Source organism: Macaca fascicularis, chromosome X, assembly GCF_037993035.2.
Source record: "Macaca fascicularis isolate 582-1 chromosome X, T2T-MFA8v1.1".
NCBI classification, from domain to species: domain Eukaryota; kingdom Metazoa; phylum Chordata; class Mammalia; order Primates; family Cercopithecidae; genus Macaca; species Macaca fascicularis.
Window position 1 is genome coordinate 32,515,181 of NC_088395.1, and position 23,888 is coordinate 32,539,068.

At 34.3% G+C, this 23,888-nt stretch overlaps 1 protein-coding gene across 13 annotated transcripts in view; it reads right to left on the reverse strand.

The window, feature by feature from the left end:
- DMD (dystrophin) overlaps nt 1-23,888 on the reverse strand; it is a 2,153,717-nt gene that overhangs the window by 1,358,950 nt on the left and 770,879 nt on the right. For all 13 annotated transcript variants that reach the window (XM_015443662.3, XM_065538825.1, XM_065538826.1 and 10 more), the window contains 3 exons: nt 19,908-20,090; nt 11,557-11,691; nt 8,599-8,748 (listed from right to left, as the gene is read on the reverse strand). In XM_015443662.3, the coding sequence (XP_015299148.3) occupies nt 8,599-8,748; nt 11,557-11,691; nt 19,908-20,090 (468 nt within the window). The remainder of the gene's footprint in view (nt 1-8,598; nt 8,749-11,556; nt 11,692-19,907; nt 20,091-23,888) is intronic.

The window sequence follows — 23,888 nt, forward strand, 5'->3', positions numbered from 1 at the left end:
TCCTGCCTCAGCCTCCCGAGTAGCTGGGACGACAGGCACATGCCACCTCGCCCAGTGAATTTTTTGTATTTTTTTGTAGAGACGGGGTTTCACCGTGTTCGCCAGGATGGTCTCGATCTCCTGACCTCGTGATCCGCCCGTCTCGGCCTCCCAAAGTGCTGGGATTACAGGCTTGAGCCACTGCGCCCGGCCTCATCATACTTACTTGTATCTAAAACCTTTACAACTTATTTTTCTACTACTTCTAATTCTTCATACTTATTTTAGTTGTTTTTGTAGTAAGGGTCTCTTGGGGTAAAATCTCACTTTCACTCTGATAATGTCCCATTTCCTCTTACTCTGAAGAACTAATTTTGTTGAGTTCAGAATTCTAGGTTGACAGTAATTTTTTCAGTATCTTGAAAATATTTTCCATTGCTTTATTCTTATTCATTGTTGTAGATAAGAAGTCTAATGTCAGTCTAAATTTCATTCCTTTGTAGGTTATCCATCTAACCTCTGGCTGCTAATATAAATTTGTCTTTGGATTTCTGCACTTTCACTGTGATATGTCTGATGATTAGATTTGTATTTTTTTTTTTTTTTTTGCCTGTTACATAATGTGCTTTCTGTTTAAATGGTTTATGTCACTGGCTCTCAAAACTTTTCCTTTAATATCCTTCATATATTACTGCATCTCCATTTTTTAAAAAAAATTCTTATGACATACAAGAAAGCTGTATATAATTAACATATACAACTTGCTGAGAATTGAGATAAATATAAAACAATGAAAACATTACCTCAGTCTATGACATAAACCTATTCATCATCTCCAAAACTTTCCTCCTGTTCTAGTATTATTATTATTCTGTAACAGAATACTTAACATAAGGTCTATCCTCTTAGCAAATTTTAAGTAAATAGAGTATTGTTAATTACAGGCAATATGCTTTACAGTAGATCTCTGGGAATTATCTATATTATATAACCTAAACACTGTACCCTTTTACAAATACATCTCCATTTTTTCCCTTCCCCCAGTCCCTGGCAGGAAGCATTCCACATTCTGCTTCCGTTAGTTTGACTGTATTAGATTCATAATATAAGTGGTACCATGTATTATTTATCTTTCTATGTCTGGCTTACTTCATGTAGCATAATGTCCTTCAGGTTTATCCATGTTGTTACAGCAAACAGCAGGATTTGCTTCCTTTATAAGGGCTGAGTAATATTTCATTTTATGTATATACCCCATTTTCTTTTTCCTTTCACCTGTCAATGGACATTTAGGTTGTCTCCATATCTTTGCTATTGTAAATAGTGCTGCAATAAACAATAGAGTACAGATAATCTCTTTGACATTCTGATTTAATTTCCTTTGGATATATCCCTAGAAGTGGAATTGCTGGATCATATGGTAATTCTGTTTTTAAGATTTTTTGGTTTTTTTTTTTAGGAATCTCCATACTGTTGCCCATAGTGTCAGCACAAATTAACATTCCTGCCATCAGAGTACAAGGAGCCCTTTTCTCCACATCCTTGCCAAACTTGCCATCTCTCAATTTTCTTTTTAAATAGTTTCCATTCTAACAGGTGTGAAGACATATATCATTATGGTTTTGATTTACATAGCCCTGATGATTAATGATTTTGAGCACCTTTTTCATATATACGTGGGCCATATGTATGTCTTCACTGGAGAAATGTCTATTGAGCTCAACTACCCACTTTTAAATTGGATTATGTGATTTTTTATACTGAGTAATAACAATCTCCATTTTCTTTATTCTCCTCTTTGAAAACTCCCATTGAGATAAGTTATATGTTCATATTCTACTCCCCACCCTTGTATCTATTACCTTCTTGCTCACATCTTCCATCTCCTTAGTTTTTGGTAACACAGTCTGTACATTATCTTTTAGTTTTCTCTTAATTCATTTCTTTCAACTAATATGTATATATGTATATATAAAATATATATTCATTTTCTAATTTTTAATTTTAGTTGTTTAATTTTGATTTATTCCATTTTTACAATGTTTTATTTTTTGAAAACTTCAATAACATTTATTTCTATAATATTTTACCTATTTTATACTATACATCTTGCAATTCTAATATCTGAAATTCTAGAAGTAAACTCACCCTTTGTTGTATGGGCTGACTGCTTCATGATGGCTTTTCTTGTGTGTCTGCGTCTGTGTGTGTTTGTCTGTGTGTGTGTGTGTGTGTGTGTGTGTGTGTGTGTGTGTGTGTGTGTGTATGTGTGTGTTTATGTGTTTATGTTGAGCTCAAATTTCCGAGTTTAATCTGTGAGGACACTGAGGGCACTTTTCGTGGTAAAGAATTTGCATTTGCTTCTAACTAATATTAGGACGCTCCTAACCTGGTGCTACTTTGACTTAATCCCTTGTTTGGATATTTCTTTACCCTTTGTGATAATATACAATCAAGAGTTCCTTACCTTACAAGAATAGGCCTACACACATTTTCAGGTGACATTATTATAATTATTCTATTACTTTTCACTCACAGTGAGAAGAGTGAGAAGACAGATGCCTTTTTATGCTTGTTCTCTCCACAGATAGAAGTCTCTCTGCCTATTATTTTACTGAGAGAACCCCAGTTTTATGTGGAATCTGTGTTTAGCTTCCCCATTTTCTTGAGCCAGAGGATATTTCTTTTCCACCAAATGACTTAATTCACCTAAAATTGGGGTTCCCAGTATTAGCTTTTAACTCCAGGGCAATACAAATGTCAGTGGTCATAGTCATATTACGGTATGACTTCAGTTTCATCTGATTTTTTTCCTGGCCTTTAAAAGTTTACTTATACTTCCTTGAAAGCAAAATAAAATATATCTACTAGACATTTTCCAGCATCCTGGTGCTTTGCAGAGGGCATTATAGAAGACTTAGTTGTCCTAGCCCTTGAGAACAGAAGTCAGCCCTATCACAACATGTGTGAAGTAAGCTAATCAAATCTATTTCATAAAACAAATGTGGGATTTAAGTTTGATGTTGCTTCTAACTGCTTAGCAAAAGGACTGACATAAAACTGTGCTCAACAAGTAGTGGCTACTTCTCTTATTATAGACAGATATTTTCTAAAAAGAAGCATATTGACAAATTAATAAAGCATAATATGTCACTTATTTTCCTAGATTACTTTATAGTCTTCCTTCAAGGAATATTCTTCCATTCTGGCATATGTATGCTAAGGCAGATGTGACACTGAGGGAAAAATTCAAAGTCATAATTACCAGGAAAAATTAATAGGTCTCTCTAGCAGTCTATCATAAACACTACTATTTCAGTAGAATTAACCAATTTTGATTATTTTCTCTTTTAGTATATTTGCTATTTCATGTCAGGCAAAACAACTTACAGTCATCTTTAAAAGTGACTGAAATGGGGGCATTAATAATCCACGAAACAGGTGAAATAATCACTCATCAAGAGAAGTGGTAAAGGCTTTGGACTTCTAAATGTGTGACTTTAATATTTAAGACTCTAAATTTTATTTTAATTAGTCAGCCCTAATATTTCTAAGGTCATGTTTTAAGTTCTCCTTAAAAATTGGGAAACTAGTTAATTGCCATATTCACTTATTAGCAGAGAGTTTTTATATTTAATGCATGAAAAGGGTCACAGAGATTGGAGGTAGTGTAGCCAAAAGGTCATGTGCCTAGGCTTCAAGTATAAAGAGATGGGTCTAAATGCTCAATCGGTTCTTCCTAGGGCCTTTACTATCCTTTCCATTTCTATAGAATGGGAATATAAAAAACACTATATCGGCCAAGTGCAGGGGCTCACACCTGTAATCCCAGCACTTTGGGAGGCCAAGGCGGGTGGATCACCTGAGGGCAGGTGTTTGAGGCCAGCCTGGCCAACATGGTGAAATTCCATCTCTACTAAAAATACAAAAATTAGCCCAGCATAGTGGCATGTGCCTGTAATCGCAGCTACTTGGGAGGCTGAGGCAGGATAATCGCTTGAACCCGGGAGGCGGAGATTGCAGTGAGCTGAGATAGCACCCTTGTACTCCAGCCTGGGTGACAGGGCAAGACTCCATCTCACAAAAAGAAAAAACAAAAACAAACACCACCCTGTATCATAAGGCTATTGTGAGAACGAAATGAGAAAATGCATGTCTGACATAAAAACAGTACCTGGACCTCTGTAACCAAATACTATTACCAATATTATTATTCATTTTGTTGCATTACTAAAACATCTTCAGCTGCTTGGTTACCCTGTTAGAGAATAAAGCTATTATAATAGTTGTAAAAATTATATGATTTGGTATGTCTTTTGGAGATGTTGCCTGGTTTGCTAACCATCTTTCAAATCATTACTGTGAGTAGAAAATATACTGCCATATGATTATCAAGAATGAAAGATGCCTTTTGAAGTGATGGAAATAATTTATTACTTATTTGAATGCAAACTCACACTCTGAAATTAGGAATGAGATCTAGTGAATCTCTTTTAAATATTCATAGGCAATAAAAGTCTGGCTGTTTGATTGATTTAACAGGCAATTGAATGTTACCTTAGTTCTGCATAATTGCAGCTATAAGAAACATTAGGTAGGCAATATAAAAACCTCGCAAACCTCTGACATAGGCACTTAATTGATTTTTAAAAATGGGTTAAGGCTCGTCCTCAAATTAAAGGGTACTTTGTTTATTAATAGAAAAACTGGCTGAAGCAGGAGAATCGCTTGAACCCAGGAGGCGGAGGTTGCAGTGAGCCAAGATCGTGCCATTGCACTCCAGCCTGGGCTTCAGAGAGAGACTCTGTCTCAAAAATAAATAAATAAAAATAGAAAATAAAATAAAATAAAAACTGCTTTTCTTTAACCAACCAAAAATCAAGAAAATCATGGCCTAAAACAAATTCAGAATTCTTGATTATAACACATTAATGTACCATTTTGTTTCTTCAGCCCCTCAGATAATGTATCCCAAGGCTCATTCTACTGCATCAAAACACCAGTCTTTTTAACTAGATAGTGGAAATATCCAAAGGATTGATTTAGCTAACAAAATATAGGTGTGTCTTTATTACCTAAGTAGTTTGGAATTGATCAAAGTGCTGAGTAAAGCCTGAGAAATACAAAAGTCCTATTATTACACATTGTTTTAATTTAACATTGTATCTCTAAGGTCACATCAGTTTATTACATGCTGATACAACAGAATTTGAGAAGCATATCATGTTTAACACGATGTGGTTTTCATGAAAGCGGTAAAGACTACACATGCTTTATTTTCATTGTCAAATAACTTCAAATTACTGGCCAAATATGTAATATAAACACAGCTAGGACTGATAATAGTTTCAAATTTTTTTATTTTAGATTTATTGTTATTTTAACACTCTGCTTAATTGATCACTGAGGTTGAAGTGGAGAGGTTCTGATTTTATGGCTTAGAGGGTGATAAAAATCCTTTTTATCTATCTTAGCATTTTATTTAACTAATGGAGGCATGTGCATTTCATTGTATTTCATATTGTACTATCTGCATTTATTTACCTATCACTGCCCTCAGAGGGATATATACATATACACACACACATACACATATATATTTATTTATTTATAGATATATTCACATATGTACTATTATGTATATATTTATACCCAAACACACACACACATACACACACACACTTTTTTGAGGGCTGATACTCTAGCATATGATCTAGTAAAGATAAAATAATTTATTAAATTTATTGAATAATTTATTGAATATGCACTATGTTCCTGGAACCATAGTAAGTACTTTAAGTGCAGCATTTTATATTTTGTTCACAAAAAAAACCCCCATGAAACAGGATGAGGAAATGGAAGTTTAAAAATGTTACTCAAGATCACATAGCCAGTGAATTACAGAGGGATTTGCCAGTTATCAATTTTTTGCCTTTCAACATAATCCTGGTTTTGATATGGGAATATTTCTCCCCTTGTCAGCTGGCATGCTATTAAGTTCTATCAGTAAAGGGTGCTGGAGTGACAATGGGGGAGGTAGAGGTTTGTCTGTTCCAGTGTGCTTTCAATTCTTTTTCAATCCTGTGCCTCTAGGTTGGCCTATGGAATGCCCAGTAAGGCTCACCTCATCCCCCCGCTTTACCCAAAAGACTTCCAGCAACACTATGGGTCGTGTTTGACAAGTTCTATGGGTACCCAACAAGCGAGTTGAGGATGGGTGGCAAATCCATAGGTAGCTCTTCCTGGAGCCCCACCTCATTTCCTCAAGTTTAGCAGCATCCACTACAGGTAGTTTCCCAACATGTCCAATGAATACACCAGCCAGCTTTCTAGCAAATTCAATGGTTCCCCACCATAGGCTACTTCTCTGTGAATTTTGTCAGCATTCCACTCCAATATTCTCTTCACACTAGCTTCAGCCCACTGGCTATAGACTTGTTCTGGATTGGGTCAATGAAGGAAACTTCTCTGTCATCCCATGGGAGGCAGACACACCCTTTCTAAAGAAGTCCGAATCCAGCCTTGGGTTGAGCTCCTATCGTTCCATATTAGTTCCTTTTTTGGGTACTATTCCTCAGGCTTAGGGTATTCTTTAGAGATCTCTTTTATTCTCTATTAAAATTAATTTCCAGTAAGTAGTTAATACTTAATTCTCTGTTTAAGTGACCGTGTGGTTTCTGTGCCCTGTCTGGACCCTGACTAATACAAGGGGTTTTACTAGACCAAGTTTCAAGTATTTTCTTATTCAAATTTTTATGTTTTAACAACTCAGTCCAGAAAATAAGAGAATAGGTGTTGAACCAAGGTATGCTGCTGAACTGAATTATTTTTTATTTGGGGGAAATGTCAGGTTTTATACCAACAACCTTTGAAATAGAAGGTTATAAGTAGTTTTGTGTTAATAAAGGATTGCAAGATAATTACATTAATAGAGTTAATACCAAGGTAAAATTAGAGACTAAGCTATTCCTAAGGACAGAATAGATGAGTACTGAAAAATGTCAAACATTAAAGTTGGATCTCGGCCAGGTGTGGCCATTCACAGCTGTAGTCCCAGCATTTTGGGAGGCCAAGGCAAGTGGATAGCTTGAACCCAGGAGTTCAAGACCAGCCTGGACAACATGGCAAAAACCACATGTCACCAAAAATAAATACAAAAAAAAAAAAAAATAGCCGGGAGTGGCAGCATGCACCTGTAGTCCCAGCTACTCAGGAGGCTGAGGTGGGAAGATCACCTGAGCCCAGCGAGGTTGAGGCTACAGTGAGCCATGATCATGCCACTGCACTCCAGTCAGAGTGACAGAGCAAGACCCTGTCTCAACAAAAGAGTCTTTTCACAGCTAAGCCAAGGTCAGTTTTACAACGACTTTTAATTTTTTGCCTGAACTGCTCTCTCCTACCTGACACTGATATTCAAATAGAAACAAAAACACATTCCAATTCCATATCAAAACCCACATTGAAATGATCTTCAATTTACTTGCCACATAGCCATATCTATTTGACTCAGATCCGGCAATAGTGCAACAGTGATGAAGGATCAAGAGATTGTTTGGATTTCCCCTTTTCCAATCCCCAATTCCTTATGTTAATTTGGATAAAATATGGATATGCCACCCACCAAATATAGTGGCAGGATTCCAAACTGGAGGCCGCTGCCTGTACATTTGCAGATATCTGCCCCACCCTCACCTACTTCTCTTCAGAATTAGAGAGGTGGTTTTCCTACTCAAGATGTTCCCCCTCTTCAATCTGTAGACATGTCAAAAGGTCCCCGACATTGACTATTCAATGAATCATTAAATAATCAATGGTTTCTTGCATACTCCCCTAGTTACTACCCTCCTTATTCTTTTTCTCTTCATACCTTATTTGTTTTTATGTCTTGCACATTCTAGGAAATCAATAACTTTTCCTTAACTAATCAATGTTTATAAGTTATGAAGGATAGGAAATTTTTATTATCAAACCATAGAACCATATCACACCTGTAGTAGCTGTAACTCAGTAAGTGAAAATAAAACTAAACATTATTATAAAATAGGTTTTCTTCTTAACAAATAATTCATCCTTAGGAGAGAGTATGCAAAACACTGACTAGGAGAAATTTGCTATTTTGTTTTAGTATTGATTTGAAAAATCACACCATGTGTGATGTATGAAAATTTATCTATAAGAAATTTAGTGTTATTTGTGAAGAACAAATAATACAGGATACTAACAGAATTGCATGTATTATTAGCAGATTACATATGACATAACAAATGTGTGTGGAGTGGAGGGAGAGGGATAAAATGAGAGAGCAAGTGAGAAAGGATACCCACACATACTGGATTATCTTGAACAGGAAAAAGAAGTCTGTGGTCAGAGTATGTAGACCCAAGAAGGTTACTATCCTTGGTATGTCTCAGTTGCCTTTTTAAAATCCTAACTTATAATGTTTTTGTGAAATCACATGATATAATACACATGTAAAGAATTTACCCAGTGTCTGGCCTTGGACTGTCTCTGAAACCTGAAAGCTAATATTTAAAGTATTGCTCATTTTATCTGAGAGGCCTGTATCTGCTATACATTAATGCAAACTAGATTAAGGAGATTTTTCACTTATTTTCATACCTCTTCATGTAGTTCCCTCCAACGAGAATTAAATGTCTCAAGTTCCTCATTGATCAGCTCATCCATTACTCCACCATCTGTTAGGGTCTGTGCCAATATGCGAATCTGATTTGGGTTATCCTCTGAATGCTGCATCAAATTTTCAAGTGACTGAAACACATTTGCAATAATTACTATTTCTCTTTTCTTCCTAAATACATTGAATTATCACACAATGCTCAGTATCTTCTGATTTACATATAATTAAGTCATAATCAATCTAAAGCAAATTTTAATTAGGATTAAAAACACCAAGGAGCTTCTTTGCTTCAAAAAATAGGATGTCATTCTACAGGAATCTTCATGGGATTATGACAGTGTTGTGGACTGAGAACTTAAAACTTGATTCACAACCACCTTTTTCCTTGATGTCCCCTAACTCTAAAACCTGAAGAGGTAAAACACTAAATTTCTCACCTTCTTTGATAGCTAGTGGTGTCCAAGCGACACAATTTTGAAAAGGAATACTCTCTCAAGAAGAATCCTTTTGCCCTTCCTACTTTTTTGCACATGAATGGCCTGGAGGTGTAACAATCATCTTTGCACAGGGAGGCTATGACTCTGAGTGTGAGGTCCTTCACGCTCAGGAATAGAGAGCAGAAAGAGAGTGCCTACTCGCCTCATAATATGGCTGAACCATTCTCATCCCTGGGTAACTTCCCTTCACTAGTCTTTTTGTGGTGAGAAAAGATTATTTTGTGAGCTTAGGCCATTGTCTGATTTTCTGTTATGTATATCCCAATAATACCCATCTCCTATACTGCTGAAAATTAACAAAGTTGCCTGGCTAGATAATATGATGAAAGTGAATCTCAGTGTCAAATGCAGGCATGCTGGAAAACAAGGGATTCAATTTCATCTTACTGGACCTCAAACATATCTGTAGAATAAGCGATGGGCATATGTTTTAACACATTTATTAAATATTCTGTTTTCCTTGTTTTAAAGAAATGAAAATGTTCCAACACATATTTATAATTTTTCCTGTTTATACATTTTTCTTGAATTTTGAGCAACCTCAATATATTTTCCTATTAAGTTTCAAGAAAATAAAAATATAGAGACTTCCTAAATACATTTATATTTAAAACATCACCATAACCTGTAAAATACTTAAAAAGCCATCAAATTTTTGAGCAGAACAATGAAATTGTTAATAATTTTCCTTATAATTTGTATTCCTTACTATTTTTAACAAATCTTAATTTTGTAAATATTTATTTGCAAAATGGATGTAAATAATTTTAATGGATACTTTATTTTATAAGATGTAACGAAGTATATACCTTGCTAAATTTTTTTAAAGGTGGATAAAAAGCAACAAAGCAAAATTAAGGGATCAGTTATAAATATCTTGAGTTGCAAGAAAACCTAGAAGTCGTGCAGTTTTTCTATCCTTGATTCATGGTGATCTAGCCCTTTTCACTCAAAATGTCCTCCTGGATGAGCATCAGCAACACTACCAAAGAACCAATTTTATGTATGTGTTTGTTTATTTTTTCACTGTGGAATCTCCTTTATTGGCTCCATTATCTGAATTAGGAACAATCAGAAATTATGACCACAAGATAGGAATAAAAGATAAGAGCACTTGCAATCCTCCTCCTCCCTGCTTGTCTGTGTTGTGGGCATTGTGAGAGCCTTACCTAAAATAGTAAATAGTAATGGTAAGGTTTTTTTTCCCCCATCTTTTCTAAATACTCTTATGGCTTCAAATTTTCTCTTTCCTTAACATTCATTTTTGAACATGCCCTAGTTTTTCAGTGCATCACTTAAACTGTGATATCAAGAATTCAGCATGATGCTCCATGTACAATTTGACAACTTCATAGGATAACATTATCATCATATCTTCTGTTCTGGCCACTGTCCTTTTATTAATGTGCTGTAAGTTTACTGCATCTTTTCTAGAACATGTAACACATTGTTGATTCACAAGAAATGTTTGGTCAATTAACTTCTCTGAATACGACAAACTTATAGTCATGATTAGTCAAATAGGGCCAAAATTAAAGCCCACTGAAGACCTCATTTATTGTACTTTAATACCTTTGCAGGTTTTATAATTTTCTTTTGAGAATTAGGAAGTTGAATAAAATGATCCATAGGTGTCTGCTCTGATGTCCTAGGATTACAATTCTATTCTGTCTAAAGAAATATTTTACATTTTCTTCACATCTTGAATAACTTATGCTCCTTATTTTATAGATTTACACAGGGGCTATACTACTTATAGCTTTATGTACATATACTATTCTAAAACAACATGTTCATTACATATAGATAAGTCGAAAGTACACTAAAATGCATAGAGCTTGAATGACTCAATGTCAGAAGTTAAAATAAGTCAAAGTTTATAAATGCAAACTCATTTAAAATTTAATTATTAAAAGTCTCCAAAGTAAAACTTAAAAGTGTAGTTACATTTTATGAATATTTTAAAGATATATTTCCAATATTAAAGCATATCCATTTAATAACTCAAAACATTCTGTAAGGTGTAAATTTGTGATTTTAAGTAAGTATAAAATATGTTCCAATTCAATACATGCAGCTTTTAAACTGGAAATAATGTTTCATATTATCATCCTGATTAGCCCTAAAGCAGTGATATTGTTTATTCACACTGTCTTTGCAGGTTTGTGGTAGATTTAATTAGGTAAAGTATCTATGTAGAACTTAGTGATATAATAAAGGCAAATTTTCTCTGTAAGAGGTTATTTAAACCCTTTGCAAAATCTTGTGACCTAGAAGGTTCTTAGGGGGAACAAAGGCTTTGTCCAAAGTACCAATGCTGAGTGATAACACAGTAATTATACTCTCTTGGGTTGTTTTCTTTGGATTTGTCTTTTATTTGGTACTTGACCTCTTTTAATAATGCATATAAATTATCATTATTTGGTTTAATTTACAACTTACATGTAGCACCTCAGAGATTTCCTCAGCTCCGCCAGGAATGTTTTCAGTGGTTTTAAGTTTAAATTCAACTTCATTTAGCCACTTATTTGCTTTCTCCAAGTATGACAATAATTCATGCCAACATGCCCAAACTTCCTGAGAAAGAAATATATATCACAGATTAAATATTATGGTAGAAAAGTAAATGCGAAACGTTGCCATTTCATTTTTTAAAACTTCTGAAAACAAAACACTTTATATTTTTCACCTTTACTTTGTAGCAGATAATTTAAAATGCAGCTAGTCATTTTGATCATCTAATACCTCTATAATTAAAAGTCATTAAGAAAACATTTTATTACATGAAGAATGGACGAATTCAAAATACAGTAATTTACTTTTTAAAACAAAAATATGCACCAACATTGCAGTCTGGGAAATAGAAAAATAAAAGCATATGTAAAAGCATATATGTAAATCTAACTCCCTCACACATCACTGTTACCAGTATTCTGTGACCTCCTCTGAAATTTAACATATATAATTTGATAGTTAAAATTTAAATGAGTTTAACTATAGCACTCTTTTCACTAAACACTATATCATACAATTTTCTCTATTACTAAGAAGACATATTTTTAATGAAAATCTAAGACTTCATTAAAGTGGCTCTTAGTTTAGCAATATACATTTATTAGACTACTTTTAGTTTTGTTTGCTATTATAAATTTATGGTAAACATCATCATGAATATGGACTATTTTTCCACTTTCTTATTATTTCCTTGAGGTATGTTATCAGAAATATTAGTACTAATTCAAAGGCTTGATTATTTTAAATGGCCATTGATTTGTATTATGAAACTGATTTATATACAGAAGTACTCATAAAAAAGCAGAACTTGAAAATTTCTACAAGAAAATATAGAATAAAATATCTCTGACTTTGGCATAGAGAAGAGTATCTTAAGTAAGACATCTTGTAAAAAAACTGATCATAAAAGAGATGAATACATTTGACTACATTAAAATTAGAACCTTCTATTCATCAAAGGACACCATCAAGTAATTGAAAAACAGCTTCAAACTCGAAGAAAACAATTGCAACATTTGTAACACATAAGAATATAAAAAATAATCCCAGTAAGTCAAATAAAAGATGAATAACCCAATCAATAATGAAAAGAAGACCTGAACCAAAATCTTAAAGAGAAATATGTATATACAATAAACATGAAGATATGTTCAACCTCATCAGTAATCAAGGACATGTAGGCCAGGATTACAATGAGATACCATGTTGATTGACACAAACGAGAAGTTTGACAATTCCATGTGTGACAGAAGATATACATCAACAAAAATTTGTATTTACTGTTGGTGGATGTGTGTACTGGAATGACCATTTCGGAAAACAATTTGTTATTCTAAGTAAGGTGAACATTCACATACCCATCAAGACAACAACTCCACTTTTTGATATACGTATCCTCAGAGAAACTTTTTACCATGGATAACAAGACTGTTACAACAATGATCATTTCAGCACTTTTTCTAGTAATCAAAAAAAAAAAAAAAAAAAAAAAAAAAAGGAAATAATGTCCACTGCAAGGAGAATGGAAAAATACACTATTATCTTTTAACAAGGAATACAGATATGACAATGAAAAACTTAATCAAAAAGAACCATAAGAATGAATCTCAGACACAAATATGTTGGGTGAAAAGCCCAAGTCCTAAAAAAAACTATGTTATAGTTTACCATTACTGTAATAATGAAATTAAGCACAATTGTTTTTTCATTCATATGTGTGTGGATTTTTTTAAACAAAGGAATAACAAAGGGAGCTGTCTACATGGTGATTATGTCTATTGGGGAAAAGATAGAATAATGCAAGAGAGGGTAAGAATATAAAAATGGTCATATTCTGTGAGCTTTGTAATTGTAACTACTGAACGAACCTATTAAGTACAGTAAGTACAATGGAGCAATCATCAACACTTACCACCATCTGCCCCCGCCTCACTACCTACCACCAAAACTAAAGGCTTGAAAGGAAGATTTATTTTAGGAGGATCTAAACAATTAATCAAATTTCCCCAAGTTCTCTTTGTTCATAGCCCTCAAAACAACAGAGTATTAGATCTCTATCTGATGAAAAGTATCAGTCTCACCCGCCTGGCAAATGTACCAACCTTTTATACTTGCTTGGTATCTTACGTACAGTTTATTGCAAAAAGTGAAATTAAGTATTTTGCTTTAAAAGGTGATAGAAATCTTAAATCTGGGTCATTTCCAGCTCCTGCTGGACTACAGGCTGTCTTCATTCTGGGCAAAGATCCCAGTGGGAAAATATAAATATCTTCTTAAATACCTGAGGGTACCTTAGAGCTTTGAAGACAAGAAGGCATGATTGGTAATGTGTCTTATTAACTTTGGTGCAGATTGAGGTAATGAACTACCTTGCTGATTTAACCGTCAGAATGGATGGCCTCTTCTGTCCTCAATGCATCTGAAGGACACAGCTGGAGAGGCTGAATGTACCAGCTTTACAGGTCACCTTTGCAAAATAAAATATAGTCTTGAAGCCCGAATTGGAGCTAAAAGCCACTTAGAATAACTGCTAAGCTTAACAGTTTGGAACTTAAAATTACTTTGAAATCACAGAATTCAAAGTGGTTTTGAAGGAAAGTACAAATAAAAAAGTAAAGTTCTGTTCAAAATAGTAGATGGAGCTGATGAGGTAACCCCCCAATGTATCCTATTTCAGTTATATCAAAATGCATGTTAAAAATATAAAGGAAACATTTTTAATTCATAGCTGATCTGTAACACATGTATATAAAACCTCAGGTGTCAGAAAAAGAAAAAGAGGGAAATGAAAGTAGACAGTAGAAAATCAAGCTTATAAAAATACTGGCATATCAGAACAGGGTATATGCCATCAAAGCTAGGGCATTTAACACTAACTCGAGATGGGAAATGAGGCACGCCAGGGAGATTGGAAAGAATGAAGCAGTGTGCCACCTATCCTGTAAAGAAGTAGTAGAACTGCTTGCTGCAGAGATGAGTTCAATTCCTGGATATCCTTGTTAACTTTCTGTCTCGTTGATCTGTCTAATGTCGACAGTGGAGTGTTGAAGTCTCCCATTATTATCGTATGGGAGTCTAAGCCTCTCTGTAGGTCTCTAAGGACTTGCTTTATGAATCTGGGTGCTCCAGTATTGGGTGCATATATATTTAGGATAGTTAGCTCTTCCTGTTGAATTGATCCCTTTACCATTATGTAATGGCCTTCTTTGTCTCTTTTGATCTTTGATGGTTTAAAGTCTGTTTTATCAGAGACTAGTATTGCAACCCCTGCTTTTTTTTGTTCTCCATTTGCTTGTAAAAAGAAAAAAAAATGAGGTCTGTTATCAAATAAATATGGGAAATAAAGAAATGTATTAAATAAATTTAAACAGACAAAATACTAATCACCATTGCCAGTCTCAACAGAAGGTAGCATTTTCTAAGCATATTTGATCAGGGCATCCTGATTTGCAAAGTATGTTGAAAATCTAATGCTCTGCCAACAGACAGCGGGAAATGTTATCTTTAGGGGATTTAGAAGGAGAAGTTGCTGTAAGCTAAAGGGGTCAACAAAGACTTCATACAAGAATTACTATCTACACTGGGCCCAGAAAGATATATAGGATTAAAACATCATAAGGAGATGAGGTATTAGTGAAAAGGCCATTCCAGTCACGAAGACAAAGGAAAAATATACCTCCAACAAAATGAAAATAATGAGTGATTCAAATTACATGGGACATAAGAAGCATGAAAATTGAGTTGCAGAAAAGATTTAGCAAGGATGCTAAACTTTCATAAAGTAGGTTTTGGTGTACCAAAAACCTTGGGAGTTTCATTGGTAGTAAATGGACAAGATAACCATATATCTGTGTTCACTCAGGACTTTACAAGTTTACATATGTTGATCAGAGTTAAATCCAGTATGGCAACTGTGCAAATCAAAAGACTGCAGTTTGGATAATTATATACTCACTTGGTAATTTTTCAAGTTCTTATCTTTCAGACGTAGATAATAAATATGTACAAATTTAAAAAAAAGAAGAAGAAGTAGTAGAACATGCCTAGCCATTGGAATATCGTGATTTATCAAAGAAGCCATTTTGGGGGGATTTTTGGCTGAAAAATAAAGATCCACCCATAACAAATGGAAACTTAACCTTGTATCACACATGAGGGCAGAGCATAAATTCTCTACAATCCTGGTGGCAACACTACAAAAACTCAACAGCTCAGAGCAAAAAAAAAGAAAAGAAAAAAAAAGTTCCAGTAAAGGCAATTCGTACTATAGATGAGCTTGCAAACAAACAAACAAACAAACAAACCTTACAAGCCACATGGGGAAATTCACTTCCATTAGAGGGAGTCATTAGTTGTAACAAATATGGTAGAATCCATACCTTATGACATGAAGATAACAGAACAAATTTAGAGAATTGTACAATAAATATTCTTAGAGTCATGGTGTATGTTTCCCATAGAGTTTACTTACTTGAGATTGGCAACTGGAATTCACATCTAAGAAATAAAAGGGCTTGGTTGCCTATATTTCATTTTGGGAGACCATCTCTTTCTTGTTTGCACAAGCCCTAGTTTAAACAGAGAGGGCTGATGGGGAGGACATTTGAGGGAGGTGAGGAGAAGAGAGTTTGAATAGTTAGGCAATTCTTCTTTCTCAGCCTTTTATGGGGATAGATAGCGTAAATTCATCTGAATCATTTTATTTACAGGATCTAAAACAAAACCACTCATCTACTGGGTGGAAGGGGTGGTTGGTATGCATTTCCTGTTAAGCTGTTGATATGGCCAAGAAGGAATCAAAAACAACTCTTTCAAATTTCTCATTCCTAAAAGGTATGGAGTATGGGTACCTCCAGTGCCCACAGGCTCTGAGTTGAGATATGGTAGGTAAATTAGACTTCAGGGCATCACTAAAGCATTGGTAAAAAAGATATAATATTCAAGAGCATTTTGTTTAAAGCAGTTGACAAGTGTCACCTTGAAATTCTTGTTAAACACTACGAGGTACTATAAATGCCTAAGATATCTTTTTTGGGGGGTTCAAAGCTCATAAGAATAAGGCCCATTTGGATCCTCAACAGAATAAATCAAGTCTATAGAGAATGATCCAGGTTAGTGGTGATAACATATAGAAAAGGGACAACAGACTAGGCATTACAGATGTGTGTGGGTTTTAACAAAAGGGAACAGCAATTGTGGGCAGCCAAAATAAGGACATTCACATGAAGAGAGTATTTTTTCCTCTTCATCTTCCCTTATATCAACAGTAGATCCATATCCAGAAACTAGGCTGGAGGAGGACCCTGTGAGACTATTTATTCTCATTCCTGCCTCTGTATAAATTGCTGAAGCAACAGATTAATCTAAACTTGTGATACATTTGAATACGTTATGATACTTAAATTTAAATTTTAATAACTAAAAGTGAATAAAAAGTAATGAGATCAGAAAGAAATATTGTTTAAGCAGCCAACTACCAGGCAGAAAGTGAAATTTGACAGAGTTAGGTGTAGTTATTGAAAAAATAAGACTGTTTCATGTTTATTACTCATTAAGTTGAAACGTCTCAAACAGATAGTATCTGTTTAAGTTGTTTAAAGGAATACATAGAATTAACTACACAAAAGAAGAAAGCCATAACAAAGAACATATTTGTGAAACAACTCAATAAAATACTGACAAATGGAAAATATGTTTTTTAAAAAATATACACATACATAAATATAGATAGATAAATATATATACAGATAAAGATGAGAATATTTCTCTATTGAAGGATAAATTATGCCATAGGCAGCTGAAGAGAGAATTTGAGAGTTGGAAGACAGATTTTAGAAAACTATCCAAAACTGAGCAGATAGAGATAAGAATATAGATAATATTAAAGGGAAACCAGTAACTGGAATATAGGAAGGGGATACTCTTAATAGCTATAAGAAAGTTTTCCCTTAGGAAGGAATGAAGAGATTGGGAAAAAGAAAATCTTCACAAAGATAATGCAGAACCACTAAAGAAACAATGCATCTGTTCTAGTTAACACACCAAGTGACAAAGTATAAATGAAAGCAAATTTACATATAGACAAAGTTGAATGAAACTGTAGAAGACAAAATAGGGTGAAACTGCAGAGCATATACAACAAAGAGAAAATTTAAAGGTACCAGAGAAAATGATAAAGAAACAATAACTTGACAGATTTCTTAAAGGGAAAATATTTCAGAAGAAAAATAGTATTTTCAGTGTTGTTACAAAAAAAAAAAAAAAAAAAAAAAAACCTCTCCTCACATAATTACCTGCTCAACTACATCATTATGCAATACTCTGGGCAAAATAAAGTTATTTTCAATATGAAAAATCTGAACATATTTGCTACTCACACTCAAGGAAAGAGCAAGAAAGAAACTGAACACAGAAGCAAAGGGAAGAACAAAAGGCAAAACTGGTCACAAAAATTGGGAAAATAGCATCGGTAAATCTAAATAAATATATGAAATAGTTAAAACAATATCAGCAGCAACAGCAATTATATGGACTAATTTGGGGGAAATAAGGTGAAAATGAAATACGAGGCAACAACAATGTGGAAAATGGAAGAGGTAGGTTCAGAGTTAAACCACGCTAATGTTTCCACCATATTATTGTTAGAGAGGTATAGAGAAATATTCCAAACCAGTGGAAAAGGAATAAAATGGAACTAAATAATTTGATAACTTCAATACGAATAGGGAATGTTAGAAATGTCATTATAGATGAGAAGGAAATGGAAAAATAATCCAATAATTGGTCTTGAAAATTGTGTTATTAATATAAAAACTTAAAAAAAACCCTTTGGAAAATATACTTCAATATAAATTTCTAATGAATCACAGAGTATCATTTAAATGAACAACATGAATAATAGGGAACAATGATGCTTATTTAAGGACATTAAGAACAGAAGAAAGTAACAGTAGGTGTTTTATTTAAATATTGACAGAAAGCATTTCCTGGGTACAAAAAATCCCTCCCTATTGTAACATGTTAGTGAATTAATTGAGTTTTTCTTGAGACATGTACAGTGCCATCACACCCTTTCCTTTCCCATTCTTTGTTATATTTTATATAGCACTCACATAACACTAATACATGAGATACGTCTTTATATACTCAGAAACTATGATATTTCCTGACATATAGAAGCCACTTTTCAAGAGTCTGAGGAGTGAATTGAATTTAAAAGAAAAGAATAGGGAAAAGTAAAGAAGAGTTTAGAACTGACAATGGAGAAACTCAGATCACATTTTACAATTAGAAAATGATAGTACTGTATTGGGAATATATGGGGTACTTTAGCAACAAATACATTTTAAAATATTTTTAAAGGTGTACTTTATTAATGATCTGAATTGTGTCTGTCTTTAAATCTCAAACACTCAACAGATGAAGCAAACTAAATAATGTTTTTCAAAAGTAAAGGGGTACCTGAACACCTTATTAACTATATTCACAAAAATAACTCAGTCTGTGTGAAGGAAGGGGGATTAAAGTTCAACTCATATGCAATGTCTGGCAGCATCAGCATTTGTAGTGGATAAAGTTTTGTGCCCCTTGGTGCAGTATTTTCATAAGAAAGGTCATAGCTTATTTTTGATGCAATTACATGGCAATCATTTGAGGCACCTGCTTTATCTAAATTCAGATAAGCATAATCTAGACAGTAAGGTATCCATAAAAGTTAAAGCAGAACTTGTGATAATAAATAAACATAATGCAAAACATCAAAAAATATAGAGCTGGTTAGGTAACATGTCTAACAAAGAACTCTATGGGGCACAGACATTACTAAAGACAGTTATAGTAAAAATATACTTCTCTACAGAATGCTTTTCCTCTAAGATACTTAAATAAGTTTATGTACATACAAATATAGGAAAAAATAAAGATCATTGTCTATAAATCTGGAGAAAATGTATTTATAGGATTTTATGACCTAATAATAATAGAAATGAGAATTAGAAGCATAGCTACTCACATATATTGAGTACTGGGCTAAGTACTTTAAAGGGAATAGCTCATTTAATTTTCTCAACTTATGAATTATGTATTATGTCCATTTTACAGACTGGAAACAGGTTTATACAAGTTAAGCAAATGGCCCAAAGTCATACAACTTATAAGTGCCTGCATGAGGAATTCAGGCCAAAGTTATTTTACGCTAGAATCCATGTTCTTAACCACTATGCCTCCTATATGACCATGTATTGACATATAATTGATAAAGACAAAGAAAAGCAACTGACTTCCAAAGTCTTGCATTTCCCATTCAGCCTAGTGCAGAGCCACTGGTAGTTGGTAGTTAGAGTCTCAAGTTCCTTTTTTAAGGCCTCTTGTGCTACAGGTGGAGCTTGAGCTATGACACTATTTACAGACTCAGTAAGGAGTTTCACTTTCGCTTCTTTTTGTTGGGCCTCTTCTTTAGCTCTCTGAAAAGTAAATAATGCTCTGTTAATAGCAAGAAAATAACTTTACATCCAAAATGCATTTATATGTATCATATAATTTCTTCCTCACAACATCCCAGTTAGAATGAGATTTACAAAAATAAATCTCATATGGACTCCAGTCTCTTCCATAAAGTTTTTAGTTGAAATTGGAAAGTTAAAGAAATAAGTTTTTATGAAAATACAACAGATCTTTAACAAGAATAGATTGAAAAGTAGTCTTCACGGGGGTATGCATTTGTGGTCAAATATATACACATCGATATAAATACAATTGTTTGGAAAAGGCAAAAAGCAAATATTTCGATATTAACTAGGCTAAAAAATATCTGGCAGTCTAGAATCAAAATCACTTATAAATTACTTGGATGAACAATATTGAAACCATCACAAATATCATTTAAGTCAAAGGATACTTAACATAGAAAGGTCCCCTTAATGCTATATTTAGGAACATATTTTGATAAAAGAAACTTTTGTTCAAGAATTGAAAACACATGAGAGAAAGAGAAATCCAAAAGGAGCCCCTGATATCAGAAGCTGGCCTGATACCCAGCTATGCCTTGGTCTTCTCCAGTGGAAAATATACTGTTTCACAGAATTTCCACATTGGAAAAGGCCACTTTGTTACCATAATGGATCAAGACCACGACAAGATCATTCCATAATCATGTCTGAATCCAGACAAAAACATCAACATTACCTAAACCACAAAATACCCAACCCTCCCCTATCCCGGTTAATATGAATGAATGCTGCTTCTTTATCAATTACAACTTTAGCCTCATTCTGGTCTTCTCTCCTTCTGGACAAGATACCATACTCATAGAGCTATCCCCACACACTAATGACAAACAATCCAAAGTAAAGCTTTTAAACCCTCCTTCAAATCCCCTAACACAAGCACAACTCCTACAAAGTTTTTTGTTTTGTTTTTTTTTTTTCATCCTCACATACCCCCTGGCCTCCATGTTGCGTATTCTCCCTCACTGCAAAAAGTAATGAACCCAACTCGTTCAGCTACAAGAGAGTTGGTGGTGGTCTTTGGTTGGGAGACATTTACACTCCTTAACTTCAAATGTGTACATGTATTTTAGAAACATACACACATACACACTGTATCTTTAGTCTGTGTTCCTCCAGGAGTCAAACTTGACATTAGCTTTCAAATGTAAGTAGTTTATATACATGTTCCACGTGAAAGAAGTTCTGGTAGCCGAATGGGGAATTGAGACAAGAAAGATAAGAGAGATCCATATGGGCATACTTATTAATCACTGTTAATGACTGGAGTTTAATCCTGTTAGAAAGTCCTGAGAAATATAAGCCTGCGGGTTATCCCATTCAGGGGTGCAGGAATTGGGGTATTATTTCTGTATCATCTTCCCTAATTGTTAAAGGCTGTTGGGGAAATGTTAATTTCCCAGTACTTGCAGCCTACCACACAAGTGCAAAAGTGGGATTCAGTGGTCACAGAAAGCCCTCGAGTAAACAAACACAGGTTCTATAATGCAGAAGTTGGGCCTGCATACAATGCAGTGGTCAAGGTAAGGGCTTATGGGCAGGTTATGGGTAAGGTCAGCTATAAAATGCCTTTGTATGTGTCAACATAATCACCTTACTCCTTTGGATTTAGCCCTACAATTCCTTGAAATTGTGCATTATGTCAGAAAATGCAAATTGTTTTGCCTAAAGAATGTTTACCTTCACCGATTTTAATTGATTGAAATCTTTAGTTTAATATTCTAAATAAACCAGCTTTTTGGCATCACTGAGGATAGAGTTTGTTTTCACACAAATTGTATTTTGACTTTAGTAATTACATTATAATCAACAAGTTTGATTACCATTCAGCATTTAATATGTGCTACCGTGTTCTGTGCCAGCCATGTGATAAGTGCTACCTCATTAGATCTTTAACCAAACCTTCTCAGATGTGTTTTGTTATCTCTATATTGGACATCAGAAAACTGAGGTTCAGAGAGTTTAAGGAAATCATCCTCAGAGTTACATCCTTTCTTTCTCATAGTTTCTGTTAAGCTGGTGTCAAATGTTCCATGAGCTGAGGAAGGAGCATGTTGTAGTCAGTCTAATGAATAAAATTACAATTTATACTCATTATAAATAACCCAAGCAATTATATAAAAATGTAGAATGAAGAACACTTCTTTCCATGGTTTTTAGGCTTCATATATTCTTGTTTAATAAGAGGCTGAGATCTTGGGAAAGGTTCGGAGAAGGAAGAGCAAAATGTATTAACCCAGGTACATATGAGGTAAGGAGATGATGATGAATTTCTCTACAAGGAGAAAAGGTAGAAAGTTAAATGACTGGTACAGTTTCGACACAAATCCTCATAAAAACGGTGGCTCTTGTTTCTTTCCATGAATCTAACTATGATATGCTCTGCCATCTTTCATTGCTAGTATTTCACACCAGTGCTTCTTAAAGTCAGCGTCCTTGGAATCACTCTAGAACTTGTTCCGTGGCATCAACTGAAACTTGTTAAAAATGGAAAACTTCAGGCCTTACCCCAGACTCACTGAATCAGAAATTCTGGGGTCAGGGCCCAGCACTCTGTGTATTAAACAAGTCTTCCAGGTGATTTTGATGTCCATTCAGGTGCAGGAATCACTGCTGAAATCATTATACAAATGTATTTGTGTATTTACTATTCTCACTTTATGTGCAAGTTCTGGCAAGCACTAGTACTAGAGTTGTGATAGTATAAAAATTTAAAAAAATAAAAAGTTAATACATTTCCAGATTGTTTTTCAAAGGGTTTTAGTATAAAGTTTTAGCATATAGTCATTGCTGATCTCCATAAAAGTTTTAAAGTCAGAGGTTGTTTATCATACACTGCCCTGGGTTCTTTTATGTCAAAAAAAGTTTTCCTTTCAGGGGAAAAATAAGTTATCAAAACAGCACTTTCATTTTCAAGTAAAATATAGGAAAGAACATAAACAGAAGGAGGTCTCTATTTCTTCTTTGAGTATCAGGGAGAGATGTCAAAGTAGGTCTGTTAGTACCTTCTGACAATAAAGAAAAATTAGCTATCAAATGAGCACAGGTGGAAGTCTTGCTAACCTCCAGGTAGTGAAGTTGACATAAAGAGACTGTCTTGAGTAGCAGGCTGGAAAATCAAGAAATGAAATCTTCCTGCCAACTCTTTCAATGGTTGTTTCCAGAGGCTTCCAGAGTTTACCTCTTTTTACTATGACACCCATACTAAACCAATTTTGTAGCTAGGCCAATTATGAAAACATGTCAATGAATGTAGACAAACTTGTTGGAACACTCATTTCAAGGATGGTTTTCAAATATTAAAAATTTGAGACAGTTTCCTCTAGAGCACAGAAAATTAAGAGAGATCTGACTGGGTTGTTGGTGAGATAGGCAAATTGCTCATAGGGAGAGGGAAGAGGGCCAGAAGAGAGACTAAACCAAAGGAACCCAAGGAGAATCAGAGCAGCTGAACACAAATGACTATATAATCTACTTAGGGATCTGAGGTAGTGGCCATACATAAATAGATACAGTGAAAACAGACAATAAAGAAATTGAGATACAAGAGGAAAGTTCGTACGAGTGACACACAATTCAAAAGAAAGGAAAGGAAAAAGGAGAAAGGAGAAAGGAAAGTAAAGGATGAGATGAAATAGAATAAAATACCTTCAATCCTGTGGGCTCTATCACAAATAAAGTCTGTGACTATGGCTACATTATTTGACCTATCTGGGAATTACAGTTTTCTGATAAGTACAGAGAGAAGTGTGGATT